We start from the raw sequence: 23105 nt of genomic DNA on the forward strand, positions 1-23105 counted from the left end.
AGGAGTAATGATGTTTAAGAAGATTATTACCGCCATTAGTATAGAAGAATGCTACGATACATTTATTGTAGCTATTTCGACTTTTACCTCTGTAGCATAAACGTTTGGGTGCTGACTGATTAATACAACTCGTGGTAACAGCAAAGAAAATAAGAAATTTCAGGTTCATCTTATATTGGCCAGTTTGCAATTAAGACAGTATTAGCAGTTCAGATTATCTCGACATTGAACTTACCCTGATACATGTTACTGCATTTGCACAATTTATATCGGTGTACTACTGAATTTGAGAGATAGGAATATCTTTCTGCTAGAGATCCTTGACAACATAACTGCTGATTAAGTTGCCGAAATCTACAGCAAGAAACGAAAGTTGTTGTACACTCCCAAATACAGTAACGGTAGAAGGCACTAGGAGGAGGTTAACCTGAATGGTTGCACTTGGCAGTCAGTCTTTTGCTGGTTTTTGTCAACAAAATATTTTCTTTTCTAACTCGATCTTATACAATAATTTAATATGTCGTCAGAGTTCGAATTTATTGGCGTGAATACAGTAATTATACCACGGCAAACTCATCGTTTAATCCGGCGAACTATGAAATCTATTAAGTCTATTCCATCTTTTATAAGTTGTAACGGTTCATCAAAAGGTTCAGTATATATTGTAGCGGAATTGAAAAAAAACCGTATCATTGCGATTACGCAAGCCGCAGATCATATAAAATGAATCTTTTGTGGTGCATATATTATCGTCGACTTCCTTTTTTGCGTTTTACAACGACGAACAAGATGGAACAACAGAGCTATTACCTCCTCAGTTTTCCACTCTGACGGCATTCAAGTAGTGCGTAGCCGGATGCAAAAAGCAATGAGTATAAATATCTATGGAGTGAGCATTCGGATGCGCAGATCGAGAATTCAGTCCGCAACCTCCCCTGCAACATTGTAGCCTAAATAGCAGTTAGCGAAATGGTTCCCAACATTCTGAGACATTACCCCTTAGTGTAATCAGATATTAGCTAGCACCCGCCCTCCGACAACCAACACTAGCGCCTAGCTGAACTTTGAAGAAAAAACAGAATTTTCTCTGAACTCTTTTAATTTTAAGATGACGGAAGATAAATGATGTTTAGTGTTTCTAGATGTTTTTTGAGCCATCAACTAATAAGTCAGAGACAATCGGTATTGCTTATTTCTAGCAACCTTTTCTTATAGAATGGTGAAGCAGTACTCAGGGCATCGCGAGTGCTATCTACAACTCCTCCTCAGAAAAGGTTGTTGATGTCCACATAGAGGGTAATACTCGTTACGAAACATGCTTCTTTTGCACCATTTCTCTCTTTAGCGAGCATTGCTTCACTAATAGCCGGCACCCCCCTCCCCTCCCCATTTAAAATTAACCAAATTAAAATGTGTGTGCTACACTTACTATTGTAAATCACTTGATTCCTTGTCTCCTTACTTCTGAACTGACGGAAGTTGGAAAACTTCAGGCTTCCGATGCTTTGTGTCTAACCACTGCCACCTATAGTAATAATAATTATTATAATAATGAAGTGTAGGCTCTACTAAAATGTAGTAGCTATTACATAGTTACTGTTGTTTTGTCCTGTCAATTTGTTGGTGTAGCTGGTGTGAAATGAATAGTGAAGTAACTTCTCGTGCATTGCAGGAACTACCTATAACTTAGGAAAGTCATTTTCATGAGATGATTATGCACATGTGATGTATATGTCTTAGTTTTGAACGGTACAAAGTACAAAATATTTGTCACACTTACTGGGAAGCGAGCGTGACGACGGAATGCCAGGAGATGGTATGAGGATTGTACTATATACCAAATCGATAGGCAGTAGGCAAAATAAAAAATTGCCATACAGACTAAAACGTATGGTATTTCTAAAGTTTCTTGGTCGGTGTTCCGACCGACATTATGTCGAGAATATGCAAAGTATGAGTGGAATAGGAACACTATGTGAAGCAGGTTATGTTTATACATTCGTTTCATAAGCTGTAACCTTCACCACGTTGTGTCATGCGTGTATGCTAGTATTTGAAAAAAACATGTAATTAGTGATTGCTTACGTAATCAGTATTGCAGTCTTATGAAACAGTGATGATAGTAGTGTTATTTTAAAAATAATTACTTTTGTGACCGAAAAAATTACATTTTGCCTCTCAGGGAATAATTACTCCCAGGTTGGGAATCACTCGCTTAGCGTATTTTGAGTGTTATTACTTCGCTGCTGCAGACAGATCAACTTCAGAAGTACCGTGAAACTTTGTATACGCGTTTTACACATATAAAAATATGACACCAGGAATTGAAGTTTTGCTTTTAAGATATGAGGAGCAATGGTATTATACTTTTTCACCACAGTACCATAACTCAGATGTTTTTTAGGTAACGAAATAAGGAGTGGCAGCCAATAACATTTGTACCTTTTCTATTGCACTTATTCATATTGTCGAATCATTTTTTCAATTAATTACGTTACAGTGACACTGTAGACTGCGCCGAAGTGTCATGAAAAAACAGCGGATTTGGAACTATGAAATCATTACAGTAAACATGATTAGCGATTTGCACCTCCTGCTTGTCCATTATTATTTTAATTTTTTTGTTTACAAGATCCGTGCGCGAATTTTGGAGTAATAAAAGAAGTGATAGCCAACAATAATTTTTCAGGTTTTCTGTTGCATTGATTCATACTGTCGAATCTGTTCTAATTACTTACGTTACAATGATACTGTGTGGAAACTGTTTCATGCAGAAATATTTAGATACACACAAGGGTTTTGGAGACCCTGCATAAATTGGAGAAAATCAATTAGACAGTCATGTATAAATTTCATCTCGACATGAACATAGCACCAGTACGTATACATTGACTGGAAGTTTTCTCAGACACAGTTGCAAATTTATCTAGCACCGTTCACGTAAACACTAGGCCATAAAATCGCGGAAATTCTCTCTACAACTGAAGACTTTGTAATACTGCATCTCGTATTTTTCGACATATAAAGTGCCTCAAATCAATACGACATTTACAGTTATACATATGTTACGCGAACCTACGAAAAGTAACGGGTCCTTCTTTCACATACTTCTCTTTAAACCCGTAGCAACGACAATACCACATATAGCTGTTAATAAAACTGAAACGTGCAGAAACTTGTATAAAACAAGGCGAAAACGAGTAGTACTCAAGTTTCGCTGTCACCGCAACATGTGGACAAGCAGCGTCGTCCCAAATACACGTGACTAGCACGGTTTGATTGTGAGAACATGCATAATAGACTATGCTCTCCCCGTAGCTGTACCTACTCTATGGCAAAAAGTTGCGCATCGCAAGTCGCACGCGACAGGCAGCGCCTAACTGTTGGCGTCAATAAGAATGCAGATTTTAATTTCTGAAAAGATTGTTTGTATTCTGAAATCCATTTCAAAGGTACGATTTAACGCCTGAGGAGATGCAACGATACCGAAATTTTTGCTGCGTTCGTGATAAACCTTATGGAATAATTAATCTTCCCAAGAACTGCTTGTGATTCCCGAAATTTTTGGGAGAATGCACTCTACGGATGGCCTCTAAATGTCTGGCAGTGGGAATGAAAGTACCACTATTAAGCATTTACAATGGCTCTGAAATCTGCACAGTGTGTAATTATCCCATTTGCATTCTTGGTGATGAACTGAGGAGATGGCCTTTTATATGCTAAGAAACGATGACGTGAAATTATAAATGTGGAAGTGGAGACCCGGATTGAGTGGTTACGTTTACATTGGACGGAAGACGGAGGGTTATTAAGGAAATCTGAACAGTTACGTTTAATTGGTGGAGATTGATGCAGGACTGGATACCAGTCCTACATCGACCTCCACCATTTAAACGTAACAGGCTACGCTCACTTAATAACCTTATATTCTCCATCCAGTGTAAACGCAACCACTCAATCCAATCCTCCACTTCCACGCTAGCAATTTTACGTAACCGTTTCAGGTGATATTGGTTCCAAGACGCCAATTTGTTCCTGTCGTACCTGTTCAGTAGCTCTTTCGTTTCCAGTAGCATGTGATACTGGTCATGCTGCGTAAGATTTAGGTGTGGAATTATCTGTAAGTGAAATGTGCGCTTTGAAATCCTTCGTGTTGGTATCTTCCGCATAATTATTTGATGCTCTTGTGTGAAATCTTAGTAATGTCTGGACGTGCACTATCTTGAATTCCCAAATCAAATGAATCGAATGTATCCATTCCAAATATGTTTGGACTGTTTGTGGAGTGCACTACAGTGAATGTCTCTGTGTTTGTCGTATTTTGCTCTTAGCGTACACGTCCCGAGAACAAATTGTAAGTTGTGAAATACAGATTTGGCTGCTGAAGGTGTGGGAGCCCTAATTTCTCGTATGTCTTCTGATTAAGTAAAGTAACTGAAGCACCAGTGTGTAGCGGAAATTTTGACTGACAATTCGTAAAGCAATGAACAATTTATGGCTGTTCCTTCGGATTTTGAGTGTCGGTACTCTTCCCTGTAAGACGATTACATTTTGAATCCTGGTTGAGCGCAATTGTTTGGTGAGAGCTGATGTGACTTCTCAACAGCGAAGTTCTGCTGCGTGCTTTTAAGTTTACGATTCGCGCGATTTCGCTTCCGTTTCGATAGAGTTCTGCTAGGAAGAGTTTTTTTGAACTCCGATTGTGAAATAATGTTTATTTCCATTTTGTGCAATTGAGAACTGCCTGGAACTGGATTCACTTTATGTATCTTCTGTAAGAAAACTTCCTGAGTGTATCCGATTTTATGATAATTCCAGCATTCTGCTTGACGGAAAAGCAATGTTTACGGCTGTGTTATGAAGCATTTAGTACATGACTCTGATGTGCAAGTGCAGTCGTGCAGCCTCGCGGAGTGGCCACGCGGTCTTAGGCGCCGTGTCACGGATTGCGTGGCCTCTCCCGTCGGAGGTTCGGCATGGGTGTGCGTGTTGTTCTTAGCATAAGTTAGTTTAATGTAGTTTAAGTAGTGTGTAAGTCTAGGGACCGATGACCTCAGCAGTTTAATCCCTTAGGAATTCACTCATTTTTTTGCAGTCGTGCGGGGGGTGGATCGCGCTTCGAATTACGGGCAGTCGTGGTCCTGAGCAACATAAACTGTTTCTGAGTTGATGGACAGTGTAGAACACTCACAAGGGGAGGGTTTGACATCTGTGTCATCGATTTTGATCAAGTCTTGCAAGGAAGTACTACTTTACAAACAAAGAGAAACGTGGTTCGGCTTTTTGCTAGAAACTCCCTAGTTTAAAAAAATCGAGGTCAAAGTTGATGAAATCGTATTATAAATGCTATACATCGAAAGATCGTCTAAAAATGAACATTTTTATTAATATAATCTTCTTCTTCTGCGGATCTACAACTCGTGGTGAGTTTTGGCCTCATCAACAATCTCCCTTGCTAGCATTTTCCAGTTTCTGTAGCCCATCTTCCGAGAGTCTTCTATGACTCCGTCCACCCATCTAGCTTTTGGTCGACCACGTTCTCTCTGTCCACCTGGCTTTCCTTGTAAAACCTTTTTTGGTATTTCTGTATGATACATCCGTGCCACATGTCCAGCCATCTCAGCCTAGATGACTTCACAATTCTTCTAACAGGCTGGTCTTTGTAGATGGCGTACAAGTATTAATATAATATGGGGTCCAAAGTTAATAATGTTCGAGTTATTATCGATTTTGTGTTTTCGTGCTGTAGGTAGTGTTCACGTCATTCTAGGGTATGTAACAGAGTGAGGTCGGGTGTCGAGCAGTGTACGCATTTCGGCGGTATTCATACTAAGGAACGACACAGAGAAGATTAGCAAGCAGGAACGGTGGCTCAGCGTGTTCTGTCTATAATTAAAAAAATAATGAATGAAATATTCAACGATGAACTTGAAGTGTTTTCGGAGTTATCTGATAATATTCCGACACTGGGAATAACTTTCTTTACCTTTTTTAAAAGTAACATCGGAAGATGTGATTAATATTCAAATAAGTATATATATATAAAAATAGGTATAGGGTAAGGTGGGGTAAATCCGACCTAGTAATTTCTTGTGGCTATAAAACGCTTATCCGAGGTCGGAACTTAATGTTATATAAGTTAAATTATAGATATTATAAAGGAGCAACTTTCTGCAAAATATTTTTGTTATACCATGGATAGTTTTGGAGATATCCGTACTTTAAGAAACGTCCATTTTTGCCATCTGCAAACGATGGTGGGGTAAATCTAACTCCCTATTTGTTTGGCCGATTTTGCACAGGAATAGATCTAAATGAACGGTTTTTTGGGAAATAATTATAAGAAATTATGTTTTTTACATAAATGAACAAAATTTATTAAAAAAATAACAATGTTTAGAGTACTAAATGTACTGAAAGTACAATAAATGTAAATTTTAATTGAAAGAAGATGATTTCATTGCACGGCGGTGCAACAGCAATGTCGATCTCGGAATGTTAAAATCACTAGCGACAGCTCGTAAAGACATTCCCATTTGCATAGCAGCAACTGCTCGGCGAATATCGTTTCGATTGCGTTTTCTCGTTTGTAATTTCGTATCATTTTCCTAAAAATAAACAAAAATTCACTTTGGTTACATTAAATAATTCCATACACACAAACGATAAAAAAATATGCGGTCGGATCTAACCCACCATCTAGCGGTCGGATTTACCCCACCATGCCATTTTTCATTTAACACACACAGAAATAATTTACACGAAATTACCAACAAAAACGATACATACGCTGAATAGGTCACTAAATGCACTACAAAAATCACCGTTTGTTTTGCCTTACCCTATATAATGTACTGAACATATTCATTGTGATACCTGACGCCCTACGATAGGACTTTCGTAGATGATGATGCTCAACCGACCTGCACTGTGAAAGTGATACCACCGAAACGTGGTGCTTCTCGTTCTCAACCATGTCATATTTACTTCTTCCGACTGCAGTAGAATTTCATCGCACGACTTCCAAATCAAGCGACATCGCAGCATAGCAGAGAAATACAAGATAGGGCGGATGCTATCGAAGTTCTTGTGTTGGTCCATAACCGTTTGTCCGCGCTTGTCTTTCAACATGTGCTTTGATACGCTTCGTACGCATCCAGTTTGATATCTGATATATCTCTTTTTAGCAATGTGAATCAGATAATGTATGTCTTACACTAACAATGTCTGTGTGTTGCGCAGGTTGAGAGAAATATTTATGTTTTGCCTGTTTCAATTATAAGTTTACCCCACTGATTGCGAGAAAACGTTCACGAATAGACGATCAGTTATGATTACGCAATAACATAGCTTAGGCAGATTTTTGTACTATGTATCACGATGAAAATAACTGTCAGTATATTATGTATACTTATTTGATTATTCATCACAGCTCACAATGTTTTAGTTCAAAAAATGGCAAAGAAAAGTATTCTGACTTTTATCAGAATGTTATCAGATACACCAAAAAAAATATGGAACGAAATATGTCTTGACCGCATGACCGCCGATCTCGCTCTGCTATGTACCCAGAAAGATGGGTACCCAGACCATAGCATGAAAACACAAAAAGGTTAATAATTCGAACAATATAGTCAATCAGGCTAACTTTTACCAATCGCGATGTTTTTGTACCATATACTGTTTTTTATTCAAATGGTTGGTGTTCCATGTATTGGCATTATTTTATTTTACGAGTAACAAAGGTCATAAAACAGTTACACTTCAAACAATATAATGACAGTAGATGGAACACAACCCGTTTGAAACAAAAATAGTAAGTGGTAAAAAGATACCCTGATCGGTAAAAAGTTACCCGGATTGACTGTATTGACTTTGGACCCCATATTATATCAATAAAAAAGGTTTTTTTTTCTTAGACGATCTTTCGGTGTATAGCATTGAAAATACGATTTTCCGTCATGAACTTTGACATCGATTTTTCAAAAAATTGGGAGTGTCTAGCAAAAAGCCGAAATACGTTTCCCTTTATTTTTAATATAGATCGTTCTTGCAAAACTTGATCAAAAGCGGTGATCCACATGTCAAGCCCTCCCCTTTTAGCGTCCATAGCTGCAACTTCGGGCGGGTGAAAATCGAACTCTGCAAAATCTTGTACCCCTGAGCTTCATTCACATTTAGTTAGTCGGTCAAGCAGGGGTTTCTATGCCTTTAAAAATTCTCCTTTCATTCTGATGTCTGTTAATATTTTCGACAGTGGCATCGATTGCATTTCATTACGAAATGACGCGCCACAACTGCAATTAAATTTGCAATTTCGAGGCATACCTTTTTAAGTTCTGCTGTCCATTCATTATAAAGCTAATTTATATCTGAGAGTCATAAAACTCGATCAATTTATTCACTTGATCAGCCTAGGGCAAAGTTGCAGCTCTGTCTTGAGCATAAAGTTTTCTACAGAGTCTGAGATCTTCTACTCCAACCAAAGATAAGAAAAATGTACAGTGAAATTCGCCGTGAATGTTATATGCAGAGAAGTGCTACTCGATCTGCGACTTATATTCAGGTCATTCTTTGACTTTGGCATCGAATGGACGATATGGTGCACGCATGGCACTGAACTTCCGTAATTCTGAGCTTCGTTAGTTGCTTTGTGTGCTGGTAGTTGGATTTGTTGCACACGAAGTAGTTGCACAACCACGAACAACAGCTCATTAATTTGACGATTCTGAAAGTGAACAAGAGTTTTGATTAAATGCTTTTCATGAAGTATCATATTTACATAAGTATTCACCATACTTAAAGACACACTGGGGTGCCAGAAGTCATGGCAGAACGATATGCACATACACAGATGGCAGTAGTATAACGTACACAAGGTATAAAAGGGCAGTACATTGGCGGAGCTGTCATTTGTACGCAGGTGATTTCATATGAAAAGGTATCCGAATTGGCTATGGTCCCACGACGGGAGACAACAGATTTTGAAAGCAGATTGGTAAATTGATCTAGGCGCATTGTATATTCCATTTCGGAAATCGTTAGGGAATTCAATATTACGAAATCTACAGCGTCAAAAGTGTGTCAAGAATACAAAATTTCGGGCATCACCTCTCAGCGTGGACAAACCAGTGGCGGACGGCATTCACTTAAAGACCGAGAGCAGTAGCGTTTGCGCAGAGTCGCCAGTGCTAGCAGACAAGCGACAGTGCGTGAAATAACCGCAGAAATCAATGTAGGCGAAATGTCGCCTTAATGGTCTAAGCCAGTAGGCGGCGGAAGCAAGTACCTTTCGCTAACAGAACGAAATCGCCTGCAGCATCTATCCTGGGCTCCTAACCATATCGTTGGATCCTAGATAACTGAAAAACCATGGCCTGGTCCGATGAGTACCGATTTCAGTTGGTAAGAGCTGATGGTATGGTTCGAGTGTGGCGCAGACCTACGAAGCCATGCACCCAAGTTGTGAACAGGACACCGTCCAAGCTGATGCTGGCTCCAGAATGGTGTGAAATGTGTTAAATGGAATGGACTGGGTCCTTTGGTCCAACTGAAACAATCATTGACTGGAAATGGTCATGTTCGGCTACTTGTAGGACATTCGCAGCCATTCATAGACTTCAGTTCCCAAACAACGATGGAAGGGCACAATTGTTCGAGACTGGTTTGAAGAACATCAATTGTCCACTCGAGAGAATGATTTGGCCAACCAGATCACTCGACATGAAACCCACCGAACATTTATAGGAGATAATCGAGAGATCGGTTCGTGCACAACGTCCTGCATCGGCAACACTTTCGCAATTATGGGCAGCTATACAGACAGCATGGCTCCATACTTCTGCAAGGGGCTTCTAAAGAGTTGTTGAGTCCATGCCATGTCGCGTTGTTGCAGTAGGCGGAGCAAAAGGAGGTCCGACACGATATTAAGAGGTATCCCATTACTTCTGTCACATCAGTGTAGAACGTGAAATATAGTTGCAGTATTTGTGCGTCAAATTCGCCTCAAAACATGGACAAAAGAATCTTTTTTTACTTCTTCAAATAAGACGCTCCAATCCGAAAATATTAGAAAATTACACTGTTAGCAATTGCTATAATTAGTTACTGCCGACAGCTTTCGGAAAAAATTTCTTTATTAGTTCTGGACTCGTGTCCTATAAAGGTAGTTTGGATTAATTTCATTGCTGCCAGGTATCTCTCAATCCCATCGATAATCCATTCCGATCCACGTTGTCAGAGATGTCTGTTGCGTCTGCAATTGTAAGCGATAGACACGAGGTTAGTATTTATACTAAAAACACATAGTCATACAGCCGAATGCGTAAAATTCGTACTCTTTCACTTGCACATAGCTTAAGTTGGCAAAGACAAGTAGCACATACTTAGCGTCTTCCGTTGCGTTTATAATTGTTTGTCCAGCTGACTACTGTCCTTGGGGCTGAGTAATTCTTCTAGTAACTGATGACTGTGGTGCAGGTACGTATGCCAGTGTCCAAGGTTGGACGTACACTATGTGGTCAAAAGTATCTGGACACCCCCAAAAACATACGTTTTTCATATAAGGTGCACTGTGCTGCCACCTACTGCCAGATACTCCGTATCAGCGACTTCAGTAGTCATTAGACATCGTGAGAGAGGAGAATGGGGCGCTCCGCGGAACTCATGGACTTCGAATGTGATCAGGTGATTGGGTATCACTCGTGTCATACGTCTGTACGCGAGATTTCCATACTCCTCAACATCTCTAGATCCACTGTTTCCGATGTGATAGTGAAGAGGAAACGTGAAGAGACACGCACAGCACGAAAGTTTTAAGGTGGCTATAATTTCGCACCTTACAAGCACTCATCCACATACTTTTCCGCGATCTACAAACACAATTAGGTATCATGTGATAGGTTGTACATCGTTTATATGAATATATAAAGGAGACTGACATTGTCACGTACGTTTTGTAAATAATTGTTAACGCTTATGGCATGAAACACTGCGGCTGCGGCGGCGACGGAGCCCCTCCGTCGTTTCTAGTTCCCCGGTTAACATACAATACAATACAATGGCATGAAAGGTGACGGAGGGTCTTTATTATAAAAACGGCGTAATGAATGATTGCCTATACTAGTAGAGGTTGGAACGCCAGTGGAAATGAAACGGCTGGCGGAACTGAAGCCCTGGGTGGAATGCCCACTCAGGTGTGTTGGTCCTAGTTAAACACAGGAAATAGCAAGACGGACGTCGTAGCGCCTAAGCGCTGGTACACAATAGAGTCACGACCGGCCTGTGTTGTAGCCGAACCGGAAGGATTATATTTCGAAAACGCTGAAAATCTTGGCCGCAGGTGAGAGGAACGAAGAAGCGGCACCTCTGAACCACGCAGGCTGGGTTATTTCCGAGGATTTTTACTCAGAAGCGTACCATTGTAGGCGTATAGATTTTTCCTTGCAAACTTTCCGCGCTGGACGACAAAAGACTAAAATATGGTTGGTCGGCGATCGGAAGAATCTGTAGAGAGGGAGAATATTCTGTGGTTTCGGGAACATGATTCGTTTTCGGATTTACGATGGTGGGGAGCCAAACCTTCCTGGGAAGCCAGCGCTGGAGAGACGTGGTCTTCCGTTTTGAGCTCCCGTATGTGACGGTCGCTCAGTATCAGCTTCCTGTTGGTACGGCCGGACTTGCTGTCTTTGCTCTCACGAGATTTTATAATTAGAACGGTTAGGCACTGTACTATTGTGAACTCATACGATGTATTGGAAAATTCGACTCGTTCCACATCATTACGAAATATCGTATTCATGATCCATGGAACTAGTATTAATCTAATCTAATCTAATCTAATCTAATCTAAGATTCTGGACTTCGCCTCCGGGTTGGAAGTCGTCGTTGAGTACACAGCATTCAGTGATTGAGAGCACTTCTTCTGCCTATACTTATGTTGAGACGTTATCTGAACTCCGTCGTTGTGGCCGGGAGTTAGCGTTTCTCGTCTGTAGGACACAGGAGAGGACATTATTAGATTATAGTAGTCAGAGGACCGCCTTCAGCCGTCCTACTCTTTGAAAGAGTTTTGTGGCTGGAGTCTTATTTCAGTCGACGCCACATTGGTCGACTTACGCTCCGGTGATGAGGATGAAATGATGATGGCAACACAACACCCAGTCCCTGAGCGGTGAAAATCTCCAACCTGGCCGGGAATCAAACACGGGCCCGCTTGCATGGGAGGCGAGCACGTCACCATCCAGCTGAGCAGGCGGACAGTGTGTTAAGAAAGTAGTACAAATTGATTTATTGTTTGGTGAGACCCTTAATTCTTCATCTGAAGCTAAGCAAATGGATGTTTATTTGCAGTTTTGGCATCCTGAACTGAACAATGTTGTTACTTGGTACTAAACACCTGCCTTTATAGGACACTCAACTTCTGAGGATACATTTAAAAAAATTCAAAAGTTCTACAGAAGGCCTTGAGATTTCAAAAATGTTGCAAATATTAATGGATGGTCCAGTCGTAAACTGGAAATTTTACAATCAGTTACAAACTAGTAGAGTGGACCAACTCCCATGGTTCAGAAAAACAAAATAACATAAGAAAGCAGAATAGAAATACAGATCCTCCGCATCTCAGACTCAGCTTTCATTACATATGATCAAAATATTCAGTCAATAAATAACAAATAGTTGCAAGATGAAGTCTACATGTCAGACAGCAGTATCAAGGTTGATGTTATCTGTTTTTCCTCAATAAATTGTAACACTTTGTCTACATACTCATTTTTATAGGCAACGATAACTGAATTGCCTTTATCAGCATTAGTTATTAAAGCTTCATTATTTTTTCAATTTGAGCTTAATATTGTTGTTCATTATTATTCACTTTCGTTTCTTTACTGCAAATGCTACTCATAGCCGCCATTTCTTTTTCTATGGTGTTGTTACATTCATGAACTAACTTGTTGCAACCTATCTTTCTTCTTGTACAGCTTTACTGTTGCCAGCTAAAACTTGTTGCACTAATTTCTTCTTTATTGAAGGCGTGTTCTCACACTGCTTAACGTCAATGAACACTTTCACATAGTCTGAATTAGGTTAACTTAGCACTGTCTAGACCATTTTTAAGGTCAAGCACAAAATAATTTATTACTGTAGAGTCACTAAGCCTGGGTGCTACATTGTACTTTCACATTTACAATTATTTCAATGCTTATTAAAACCATTGGCCATATCTGTTTCTAAAATTTTAAAATCAATGTCCATATACTTGGTGACAGTCTTTGATACCTGGACAGGCACATATTTCAAAATCTTAAAGCAATTAACACTATTAATCGTAAATTGAAAAAGAGAGAAGTTTTAATAACTAAAGCCGATAAAGGCAGTACAGTTGTCGTTGCCTATAAAAATGAGTATGCAGACAAAACGTTACAATTTTTTGTGGAAAACGGCATCACTGAAATTATTACAGATCTCACCATTAACCTGCAAAAAGAAATTCGGAACTGTTTAAACAATACTGAAAACTTGTTCGGGAAATTTCAGAAAAATCGTCAGCTAGACATTTTCAAAGTTAACTCAAGGAATCTTTTATTTTGGCAGCAAATTTTCCGTTAAAAATAGGCTAGATCTGACTAGTAAAATGCTCCTAATACCAGGTAGTTGTTCTTTGATATTACAAGGCTGATTACGAACGTTCTGATTGACGTGACACTTGAAATCGTTGAAAAGAACTTATTACTGCATAAAAAGTTAGCTGTGATGCAAATTACAGATCTATGAGGTTGTTAAAGTTAGCGCTCAAATACAGTTATTTTACTTGTAATGGTAAATTGTATGTTCAGTCCTTTGGCCTTGCGGTGCGTAGTCCCTTGGCTGGCATCCTAGCTCACATTTACATTAACTCCCTTGAAGATAGCTTCTTCATAACCGAGTCAGAATTTGTGAGTAAAAAACGATTTTATGCACGTTATGTAGACGAGTTAATTTTTACATTTGATGGAACTCACCAAGAATTAGATACATTATTTAACACCTTCAACGGATTTCACGAGAAACTTACATTTAAATTAAAAGTAAGAACAGCGACCTAAATTTCCCTGATCTGAAAATACGAATTAAGGTATTGTTATATTTGTAAAAATAATTTTTGTAACTGGCTTATACATTTCTAAGGCCCACCCCTTACGAAGAAAATATTTTCAGATGTATTGAAATCTAGGTCAAGGGCTAATAAACCTTGGTTTTGCAACTGGTTGGCTGGTTTTTCAACCTCGCAGCCTCGCAGCCTTTTATAAAACTTTCAGTGTTACCGATATTTTCGCAGTACACTACAACGGTCGTATTATCGTCTATAAACTGCAAGTACCATGAGTACTGAATCATAGCTGTCTCCATCTCGTAGATGAGAATGTCGAAACTCCGGCATTGCACAGAATAGTAACAATTCTGTGTTCGCCCTTCTGATTATTGGAAATTATGTTTGTTGGTGACACAGATGAGACGTTATGTCGTGTGGGTCAAATGTGTGATGAAGTATCAGGTTCTGATAAGCTAAAACAAAACAAAAATGTCATTGCAGTTTGGGATGTTATCTCTGACTGACGAAGCGAACTTGATACGAAATGAGTCGATTCATTGTAATTACGCCAACAGGGGATAATTGGAGACAATATTTTTCTTCTTAGATTTCTAATTTGTTAGGTGGTTAAGTTCACATATTACATTTGAATCAATAAAGCAGATGGTGTTACAAAAAGCAGAAACGTGATTTTTCACAATGAGACCGACAAAAGTTTGTAGATACATAATCTTCCTGAGAAATTCCAAATTGTTTCCAAAATTTCTTTATTGCATAGAGCAAGCTGTTTTCTCTTATGGATCACAATGATGTCATGATTAGAAACTGCCACCCAGGAGTATACGTTTACGGTGTAAACAGACTGATCTGAGTGTAGTTCCGTCAGCAGGTGGGAGTATGTCAGGAACGACACCAGCCTACAGACACCGAGTGATGATGCTAGTAAAACGCTGGCAACAGCAACGCCGTGAGCGCGCCAGACCAACATCATCTGTATCTAGAAGACTTTGTGGCCAGATCGGCCCGGCCTGTGGTGCCGCCCCCCCTTCCCCTCCCCACCCACCCAGCCGGCACAACGTTCGACCACAGCCCGCTTCGAGCGTTCGTACTCGGGGAAGCGCGGCGCGCTCGACTGAGATTGAACGAGCGAAGCCCACAATTTGCAGACCTCTACTTTACAGTAAAACAAATCAAAATAGTGGAACATTTATCCAGGAAAACTGACACTATGTGGACATCAAGAGGTATAAGAACGTCACGTGAGACCAAGAGCCCACTATGAGCAAAGTATAAAAACAGATGATGCAAATTTCCACCCTTATTTCAAATTGTACAAGAAGATCCTTTATAAAGTAATATCTAGAGCAAAACAATTAGCAAATAAACAGATGGCGCTGCGGTCTGGGAAACTCTATAGTACGACATTTTCCACATATCCACCATGCGTAGCAATAATACGGCGTAGTCTCTGAATGAAATTACCCGAAACCTTTGACAACGTGTCTGGCGGAATGGCTTCACATGCAGATGAGATGTACTGCTTCAGCTGTTCAATTGTTTCTGGATTCTGGCGGTACACCTGGTCTTTCAAGTGTCCCCACAGAAAGAACTCACAGGGGTTCATGTCTGGCGAATAGGGAGGCCAATCCACGCCGCCTCCTGTATGTTTCGGATAGCCCAAATCGAAATATTCATTCAGGAAATTAAAGACGTCGGCCGTGCGATGTGGCCGGGCACCATCTTGCATAAACCACGAGGTGTTCGCAGTGTCGTCTAAGGCAGTTTGTACCGCCACAAATTCACGAAGAATGTCCAGATAGCGTGATGCAGTAATCGTTTCGGATCTGAAAAATGGACCAATGATTCCTTTGGAAGAAATGGCGGCCCAGACCAGTACTTTTTGAGGATGTAGGGACGATGGGACTGCAACATGGGGCTTTTCGGTTCCCCATATGCGCCAGTTCTGTTTATTGATGAAGCCGTCCAGGTAAAAATAAGCTTCGTCAGTAAACCAAATGCTGCCCACATGCATATCGCCGTCATCAATCCTGTGCACTATATCGTTAGCGAATGTCTCTCGTGCAGCAATGGTAGCTGCGCTGAGGGGTTGCCGTGTTTGAATTTCGTATGGATAGAGGTGTAAACTCTGGCGCATGAGACGATACGTGGACGTTGGCGTCATTTGGACCGCAGCTGCAACACGGCGAACGGAAACCCGAGGCCGCTGTTGGATCACCTGCTGCACTAGCTGCGCGTTACCCTCTGTGGTTGCCGTACGCGGTTGCCGTACCTTTCCAGCACGTTCATCTGTCACGTTCCCAGTCCGTTGAAAGTTTTCAAACAGATCCTTTATTGTATCGCTTTTCGGTCCTTTGGTTACATTAAAACTCCGTTGAAAACTTCGTCTTGTTGCAACAACACTGTGTTCTAGGCGGTGGAATTCCAACACCAGAAAAATCCTCTGTTCTAAGGAATAAACCATGTTGTCTACAGCACACTTGCACGTTGTGAACAGCACACGCTTACAGCAGAAAGACGACGTACAGAATGGCGCACCCACAGACTGTGTTGTCTTCTATATCTTTCACATCACCTGCAGCCCCATCTGTTGTTGAAAATTGTAACTACTGTAGTTTCGAAAGTTTGTCCGCCTGAAAATGTACTGTTGTCCCAAGCATATTGCAACATACGGTGTATTTCTATCGCTGCTCGTTTAGTTTTTATTGCCGTTTCAAATATACCGGTCATTTTTGAAACACCCTGTAGTTTCCGAATGTCAACATTCGGAAACACGGACTGTAACTTCTCTTTACGTAAAAATTTACTCATTTCGACTGGTATATCACTAATCTCAGAAGATTTCAAAAGTTCCTCGAAATGTGCACATTCACTAGGAAAGAAAGGCTCTAAATCTGTGTCATATGACGCTTGGAGTTTTGCTGCGCGTTCAGCAATATCGTCAGGTGAACTGTTCTTAAGATTACTGAAAACTGTAAAGGAGTCCAACAGTGCACTATAGCTTTCCCTCTTCCTCACTAATTCGCCTTACAAGTTGTCGAGTACTGGGAGAAATGTTTCGATTCTTAAATTTTTCCCTTCCAGTCAGAAAAACTTCTTCAGAGTCTATTTCTTCGTCATTATGAAGTTTGCATTTTCGTGATCTTTTATAGGTGCATTCATAGTCTATATCAGTCACAATCTCCGCCCCCAGTAGCTGAATGGTCAGCGTGTCGGATTGTCAATCCTCTGGGCCTGGGTTCGATTCGGGGAATTTTCTCCGCCCAGGGACTGGCTGTTGTGCTGTCCTCACCATCATCCTCATCGACTGCAGGTCGCTGCAGCGGCATCAAACTGAAAGACCGCACCCCGGCGAACGGCCTGCCCGACGGGGGCCCTAACCATACGAAAAAAAATCTCCATGGATTTATTTTCATAATATTCGAACATGCCACGAATAGATGCAATAAATCCTACAAGTGAGTCATACAATTCATGCACTATTTTAGTATCAATATTTACGCTTTGCAATTTCAGATTTACACTATTAAATCTCTGGAGTATGTCCTTCCAAACTGTCATCATGAATACAGTTTCTAGTCTGCTAAGCTGATTGAATAAAGTTGAAGCCTCATTTCCCACAAGTGGTTTTTCAAGCGTATTATTGGAAATATGTGTGAGGGAACTGATAACGCCCTCCCAGTTTTCATATAGACTTACACACGCTTCCTCTCTTGCTGACAAAGTGTTTTTGATGAACTGTTTACCGTTTTGCTTCCTGGTTTCATGAAAGAAATAAGTTTTTCCCAGTGCTGTGTAGAAGCAGAGAAAAAATTATAAGTGTTTTACACTACATTCACATTGAAAAATGAACATGCTTCCCGACAACAGATTGCAGCACTAGTGCCGACTAAATTCAAAGAATGTGTTGCACAGGCACATAATGCGCTTTCAGATTTCGTTCTTTAATGCTTGCTTGCAAACCGGTGTAGGTTCCTGACTTATTGTTTGCATTGTCATATGACTGGCCTCTACAGTCAGTAATATCAATGGCATTTCTAGATAGGACTTTTAGTACGGCCTCAGCTAAGTTTTCGGACTTGTGACACGGGTTTGGTAAAAACAGAAGGAAACATCAACAGGTTCACCATCCTACTGCTACAGGAGTATACTAGAGAATCATTCAAAGTTGGTTCACCATTTAAAAGTTTACGGCAAAATACATTTTTTTTCAAATATCTGGTTTTATCGCCTATTGATCTTGAATGAAAAAAAACACCGTTACAATTTTGATCAATGCCACGTTGTAAGAGAATGTCGATTGTTGATTTACTGATACGCCAATCTGCAGGATCATCACTAACGAGGTTATTTCTTTTTGTAATGTCTGACTCGACAATTAGTTTTTCGTGGAACTCGTAATCAGGAACAATTTGCTTTTCTTCATTTTTTAACTTCTGCGATATCAAAACAAGATTTTGGCAAATAATAGCATACAAAGAGAAGAGTACGGTATTTTTCCATATGTTTAATACGTGAAACTTCCATATCTACCGCGACATTCAAGCAACTACACATTTTTTAAAGAAGTAATTTAGTTTTTTAAGTCCAGCGATAGCAGGTGAAACGAGAATTGCTGTGGGTTTTGCAACAATATAAGTGATGAAGTAACATGTTTATTTTTATACTGAAACTGATCTTTTCCGTAAACTATTCACGTGTCTTACCCTCTGTTGCTAGTTTAATAATACACTGTTTCAGGATTCTTTCGCAATGTCAACTGCATTAGAATGTTAGTGAGATGAATATTTCTAAACTTTGTTGTGTTTTGGCGAAAGAAACATATTTTAACATGACAACAAGAGAAGTTACGTAGTCCTTAAAACTCGTCAGTTCTTCATGAACCCACGTCTCCTCAACTACCTAATTGGTATAGCTGACAACTTGAGGCTAGTCCTATGGTGTAACATTTGCAATGGTTTCTTTTCTCAGCGCCGCCCCTTGTGACCGTGCGGTTCTAGGCGCTTCAGTCTGGAACCGCGCGACCGCTACGGTCACAGGTTCGAATCCTGCATCGGGCATGGATATGTGTGATGTCCTTAGGTCAGTTAGGTTTAAGTAGTTCTAAGTTCTAGGGGACTGATGACCTCAGATGTTAAGTCCCGTAGTGCTCAGAGCCATTTCTTTTCTCAGCATTTCAACCCCAGTGTGGGTAAACTTTTTGTTGTTCTCTGCCACATTACTTTTCACCTAGGTAAACACTTTCTCAGTCGGATTTAAATGAACATGACACGGAGGAATAATAATGGCATCCGTCCATCCTTGAAGGATGATGGTGTAGCATGGTTGATTCAGACTCTGTAACATCAGCTAGGGCTGAAAAGTTACACTCTAGAGTGGAAGTCCCTCCTGCAGTTTGGGCACTTGAAATGTGAAGGAATTCCACCAGAGGCCACTCTCTCCTTTGGTCTTTCCCTCTTCCTGATGTCTTCTGGCATGCATTCATTCTCTGCAACCTCAACCCCGTTGCGCACAGCTTGTTGCCACTTGACACGGTCACCAGCTGTATTTTCCCGCTGACTTGGATTGATGCTGGCCTTGGTCAGATCTGTCTTGTAGATATCCTTGAAGCGAAGGTGCGGTCTTACTACTGGCCTCACACCTGCCTGAAGTTCTCTTACAGCACTTTTTTCAGTATTCGCTAAGGGTTGATGTGCCTGATATGTCCCAGCCACCTTAGACGTCAGTGGCTCAGGAGTGCATGAGTGCTGGTTGTGCTTGCGAACCGTAATACTTTGGTGTTGGGTAAACCGTAATACTTTGGTGCTGGGTATTCTATCCTTCCAAGAGATCTGATCCTCTGGAGACAACGGAGATGGAAGCTGTTCAGTCGAGGCTCTGTTTAGATTAGATTAGATTTACTTTCATTCCAATAGATCTGTAGTGAGGAGGTCCTCCAGGATGTAGAATGTGTCAGAAAAACAATAATACATGACACATATTTGCAACTAAAACAAATAAGCTAATATACCTTCCACTCATTTACTAAGATCGCAGTGAACTGAAAATTTAAAAAAAATGTTTTTATTTATTTATGAGATAATAAACTAATAATAGAACTACTACAATACTTATTTACAATGAACACAGAACACTTTACTGCACTGAAATGCAGAACTGTTCCCGTGAGTGGCCCCGTCACAGCGTGTCTTCAAGATGGCTGCTACACTTGACGTTCGTCAGAAGCAACGTGCTATCATAGAATTCCTGTGCTGTGAAAACGAGACAGTGGAAACATCCACAAGAGGTTGAATAAGGTGTATGGAGATACTGCTGTCGATCACAGTACATTTAGTCGGTGGGCAAGCAGGTTACGTGATGAAAGCGGGCATGGCAATATTAAGGATTGCCCTCGCAGCGGCAGGCCTCGTACTGCACACACCCCAGACAATGTGCAGAGAGTTAATGAATTGCTGATTGCTGACAGACACATCACAGTGAACGAATTGTCATGCTATGTTGGGATAGGGAAAGAAAGTGTTTGCAGAATACTGAAAGTGTTGGCGTTAAAAAAGGTTTGTGCCAGGTGGGTTCCAAGGATGTTGACAGTGGCTCACAAAGAAACAAGAAAAACGGTATGCAGCGAACTTTTGGAATAGTATGAGAATGGTGGAGATGAATTTCTTGGAAGAATTGTGACAGATGATGAAACATGACTCCATCATTTTTCACCAGAGACAAAGAGGCAATCAATGTAGTGGCATCATGCAAATTCACTTAAGAAAAAAAAAATTCAAAACCACACCTTCTGCTGGAAAAGTTATGGCTACGGTGTTTTCTGATTCCGAATGACTGTTGATTGTGGACATCAGGCCAAGTGGAACCACCATAAATTCTGAGGCATATGTGACAACACTGAAGAAACTTCAAGCTCGACAGAGACGTGTTCGACCACTTCGGCAAAAGCAGGATGTTTTGCTGTTGCACGACAATGCACGGCCACACGTCAGTCAAAAAACCATGGAAGCGATCATAAAACTCAGATGGGCAACACTGAAAACACCTACCATACAGTCCTGACCTGGCTCCATGTGACTTTCATCTCTTTGGGAAACTGAAAGACTGTCTTCGTGGAACAAGGTTTGAAGATGATGACTCCCTTGTGCACGGTGCTAAAAAGTGCCTCCAACAGGTTGGTACAGAATTTTACGGTGTGGGTATACAGGTGCTGGTTCCAAGATGGCGTAAGGCTGTTGAGAGGGGTGGAAATTATGTGGAGAAATGAAAATATTGTTCCTAAAGGATGTATCTACACACTGTAAAACTTTCAAACATTTAGACTAAAAGATTGATTTCAAAAATAAATAGTATGCATTTCTTTTGGAGTGACCCTCGTATATATACCCCCCCCCCCCCCTCCCCCCCCAAAAAAAAAAAAAAAAACTGTTGATTCTACTGAGAAATTCATCGGTGGAGTGGGAGGAGTTGGACATCAATAAAACCCTTAGGCTTCTCGTAAACTCAATTTCATTGCTTGTTAAGCTTTCTATGGCTGCTGGCAAGTTATTGAAAATGTGTGTTCCTGAATAATGCGTACCGTTTTGTACAGGAGTAAGTGACTTTAAATCCTTGTGAAGATTGTTCTTATTTCTAATATTGATTCCATGAACTGAGCTGTTGTTTTGAAAAAGTGATATATTTTTAATGACAAATTTCATTAAGGAATAAATACATTAGGAAGCAGTAGTTAGTATCCCTAGTTCCCTAAACAGGCCTCTGCAGGATGTTCTTGAGTTCACACCGCATATAACTCTTATTGCACGTTTTTGTACCCCGAAAACTTTAGCTTGGCTTGATGAATTACCCCAATAAATAATCCCATATGACATTATGGAGTGAAAGTAAGCATAGTATGCCAGCTTTTTCATTTTTATATCCCCTATGTGTGATAGAATTCACCTTTCAAATAAAGATTTGCTTAGACACTTCAGCAGTTGAATTTATTATCAAGCTGTAATCCTAAGAATTTAACACTGTCCTCTTCTTTTATCTGCTTGTCATCATATGTTAGGCATATACTCGTGGGGCACCCCTTACAAGTTCTGAACTGCATGTAGTGTGTTTTTTCAAAGCTTAGTGACAAAGAATTGGCTAGGAACCAGTGATTAATGCCAACAAATATTTTATTAGCTGATCTTTCTAACACTATAATTGATTTGCTATTTATTGCAATGTCTGTATCATTGGCAAACAAAACAAACTTGGCATCTGGTAATGTTACTGATGAAAGGTCATTGATATACACAAGAAAAAATAAGGGGCCTAGGATGGAACCTTGTGGGATCCCACATGTAATTAATCCCAGTTGGATGATGCCTGATAGCTTAATACATGTCTCCTTCCTAATAACACCCTTTGTTTCATGCCAGAGATATAAGATTTGAACCACTTTGCAGAATTTCCTGTTACACCATAATATTCTAAGTTACTTAAAAGGATATTGTGATTTACACAGTCAAATACCTTTGCTAGATGACAAAATATACCAGTTGCCTGCAATTTTTTGTCTAATGAATTAAGTACATTTTCACTGTAAGTGTAGTTATCCTTCTCAATATCAGAACCCTTTAGAAATCCGAACTGTGACTCTGACAGTATGTTATTTGTGATAAGATTGTTATAAAGCTGATTGTACATTACCTTTTCTAAAATTTTTGAGAATGCTGGAAAAAGTGAAATTGGATGGAAATTTGGCACTGTTTCTTTATCTCCTTTCTTAAACAGTGGCTTAACTTCAGCATATTTCAGCCGTTCAGGAAATATTCCACTGATAAATGACTGGTTACACATATATGAATATAATAGAGGGAAATATTCCATGTGGGAAAATATATATAAAAAACAAAGATGCTTTAACTTACCAAACGAGAAAGTGCTGGTACGTTGATAGAATAAAAAACACACAAACACACACACAAATATTCAAGCTTTCGCAACCCATGGTTGCTTCATCAGGAAAGAGGGAAGGAGAGGGAAA

At 40.1% G+C, this 23105-nt stretch overlaps 1 protein-coding gene across 1 annotated transcript in view; it reads left to right on the plus strand.

Moving 5' to 3' along the window:
- Positions 1-389: 389 nt before the first annotated feature.
- LOC124796004 (ribonuclease H1-like) overlaps positions 390-23105 on the plus strand; it is a 53697-nt gene continuing 30981 nt past the window's right edge. Inside the window, exon 1 of the mRNA XM_047260087.1 lies at positions 390-447. Within this exon, the coding sequence (XP_047116043.1) occupies positions 432-447 (16 nt within the window). The 5' untranslated portion in view covers positions 390-431. The remainder of the gene's footprint in view (positions 448-23105) is intronic.

The sequence above is a fragment of the Schistocerca piceifrons genome, chromosome 4 (genome assembly GCF_021461385.2).
Source record: "Schistocerca piceifrons isolate TAMUIC-IGC-003096 chromosome 4, iqSchPice1.1, whole genome shotgun sequence".
Classification (NCBI taxonomy): domain Eukaryota; kingdom Metazoa; phylum Arthropoda; class Insecta; order Orthoptera; family Acrididae; genus Schistocerca; species Schistocerca piceifrons.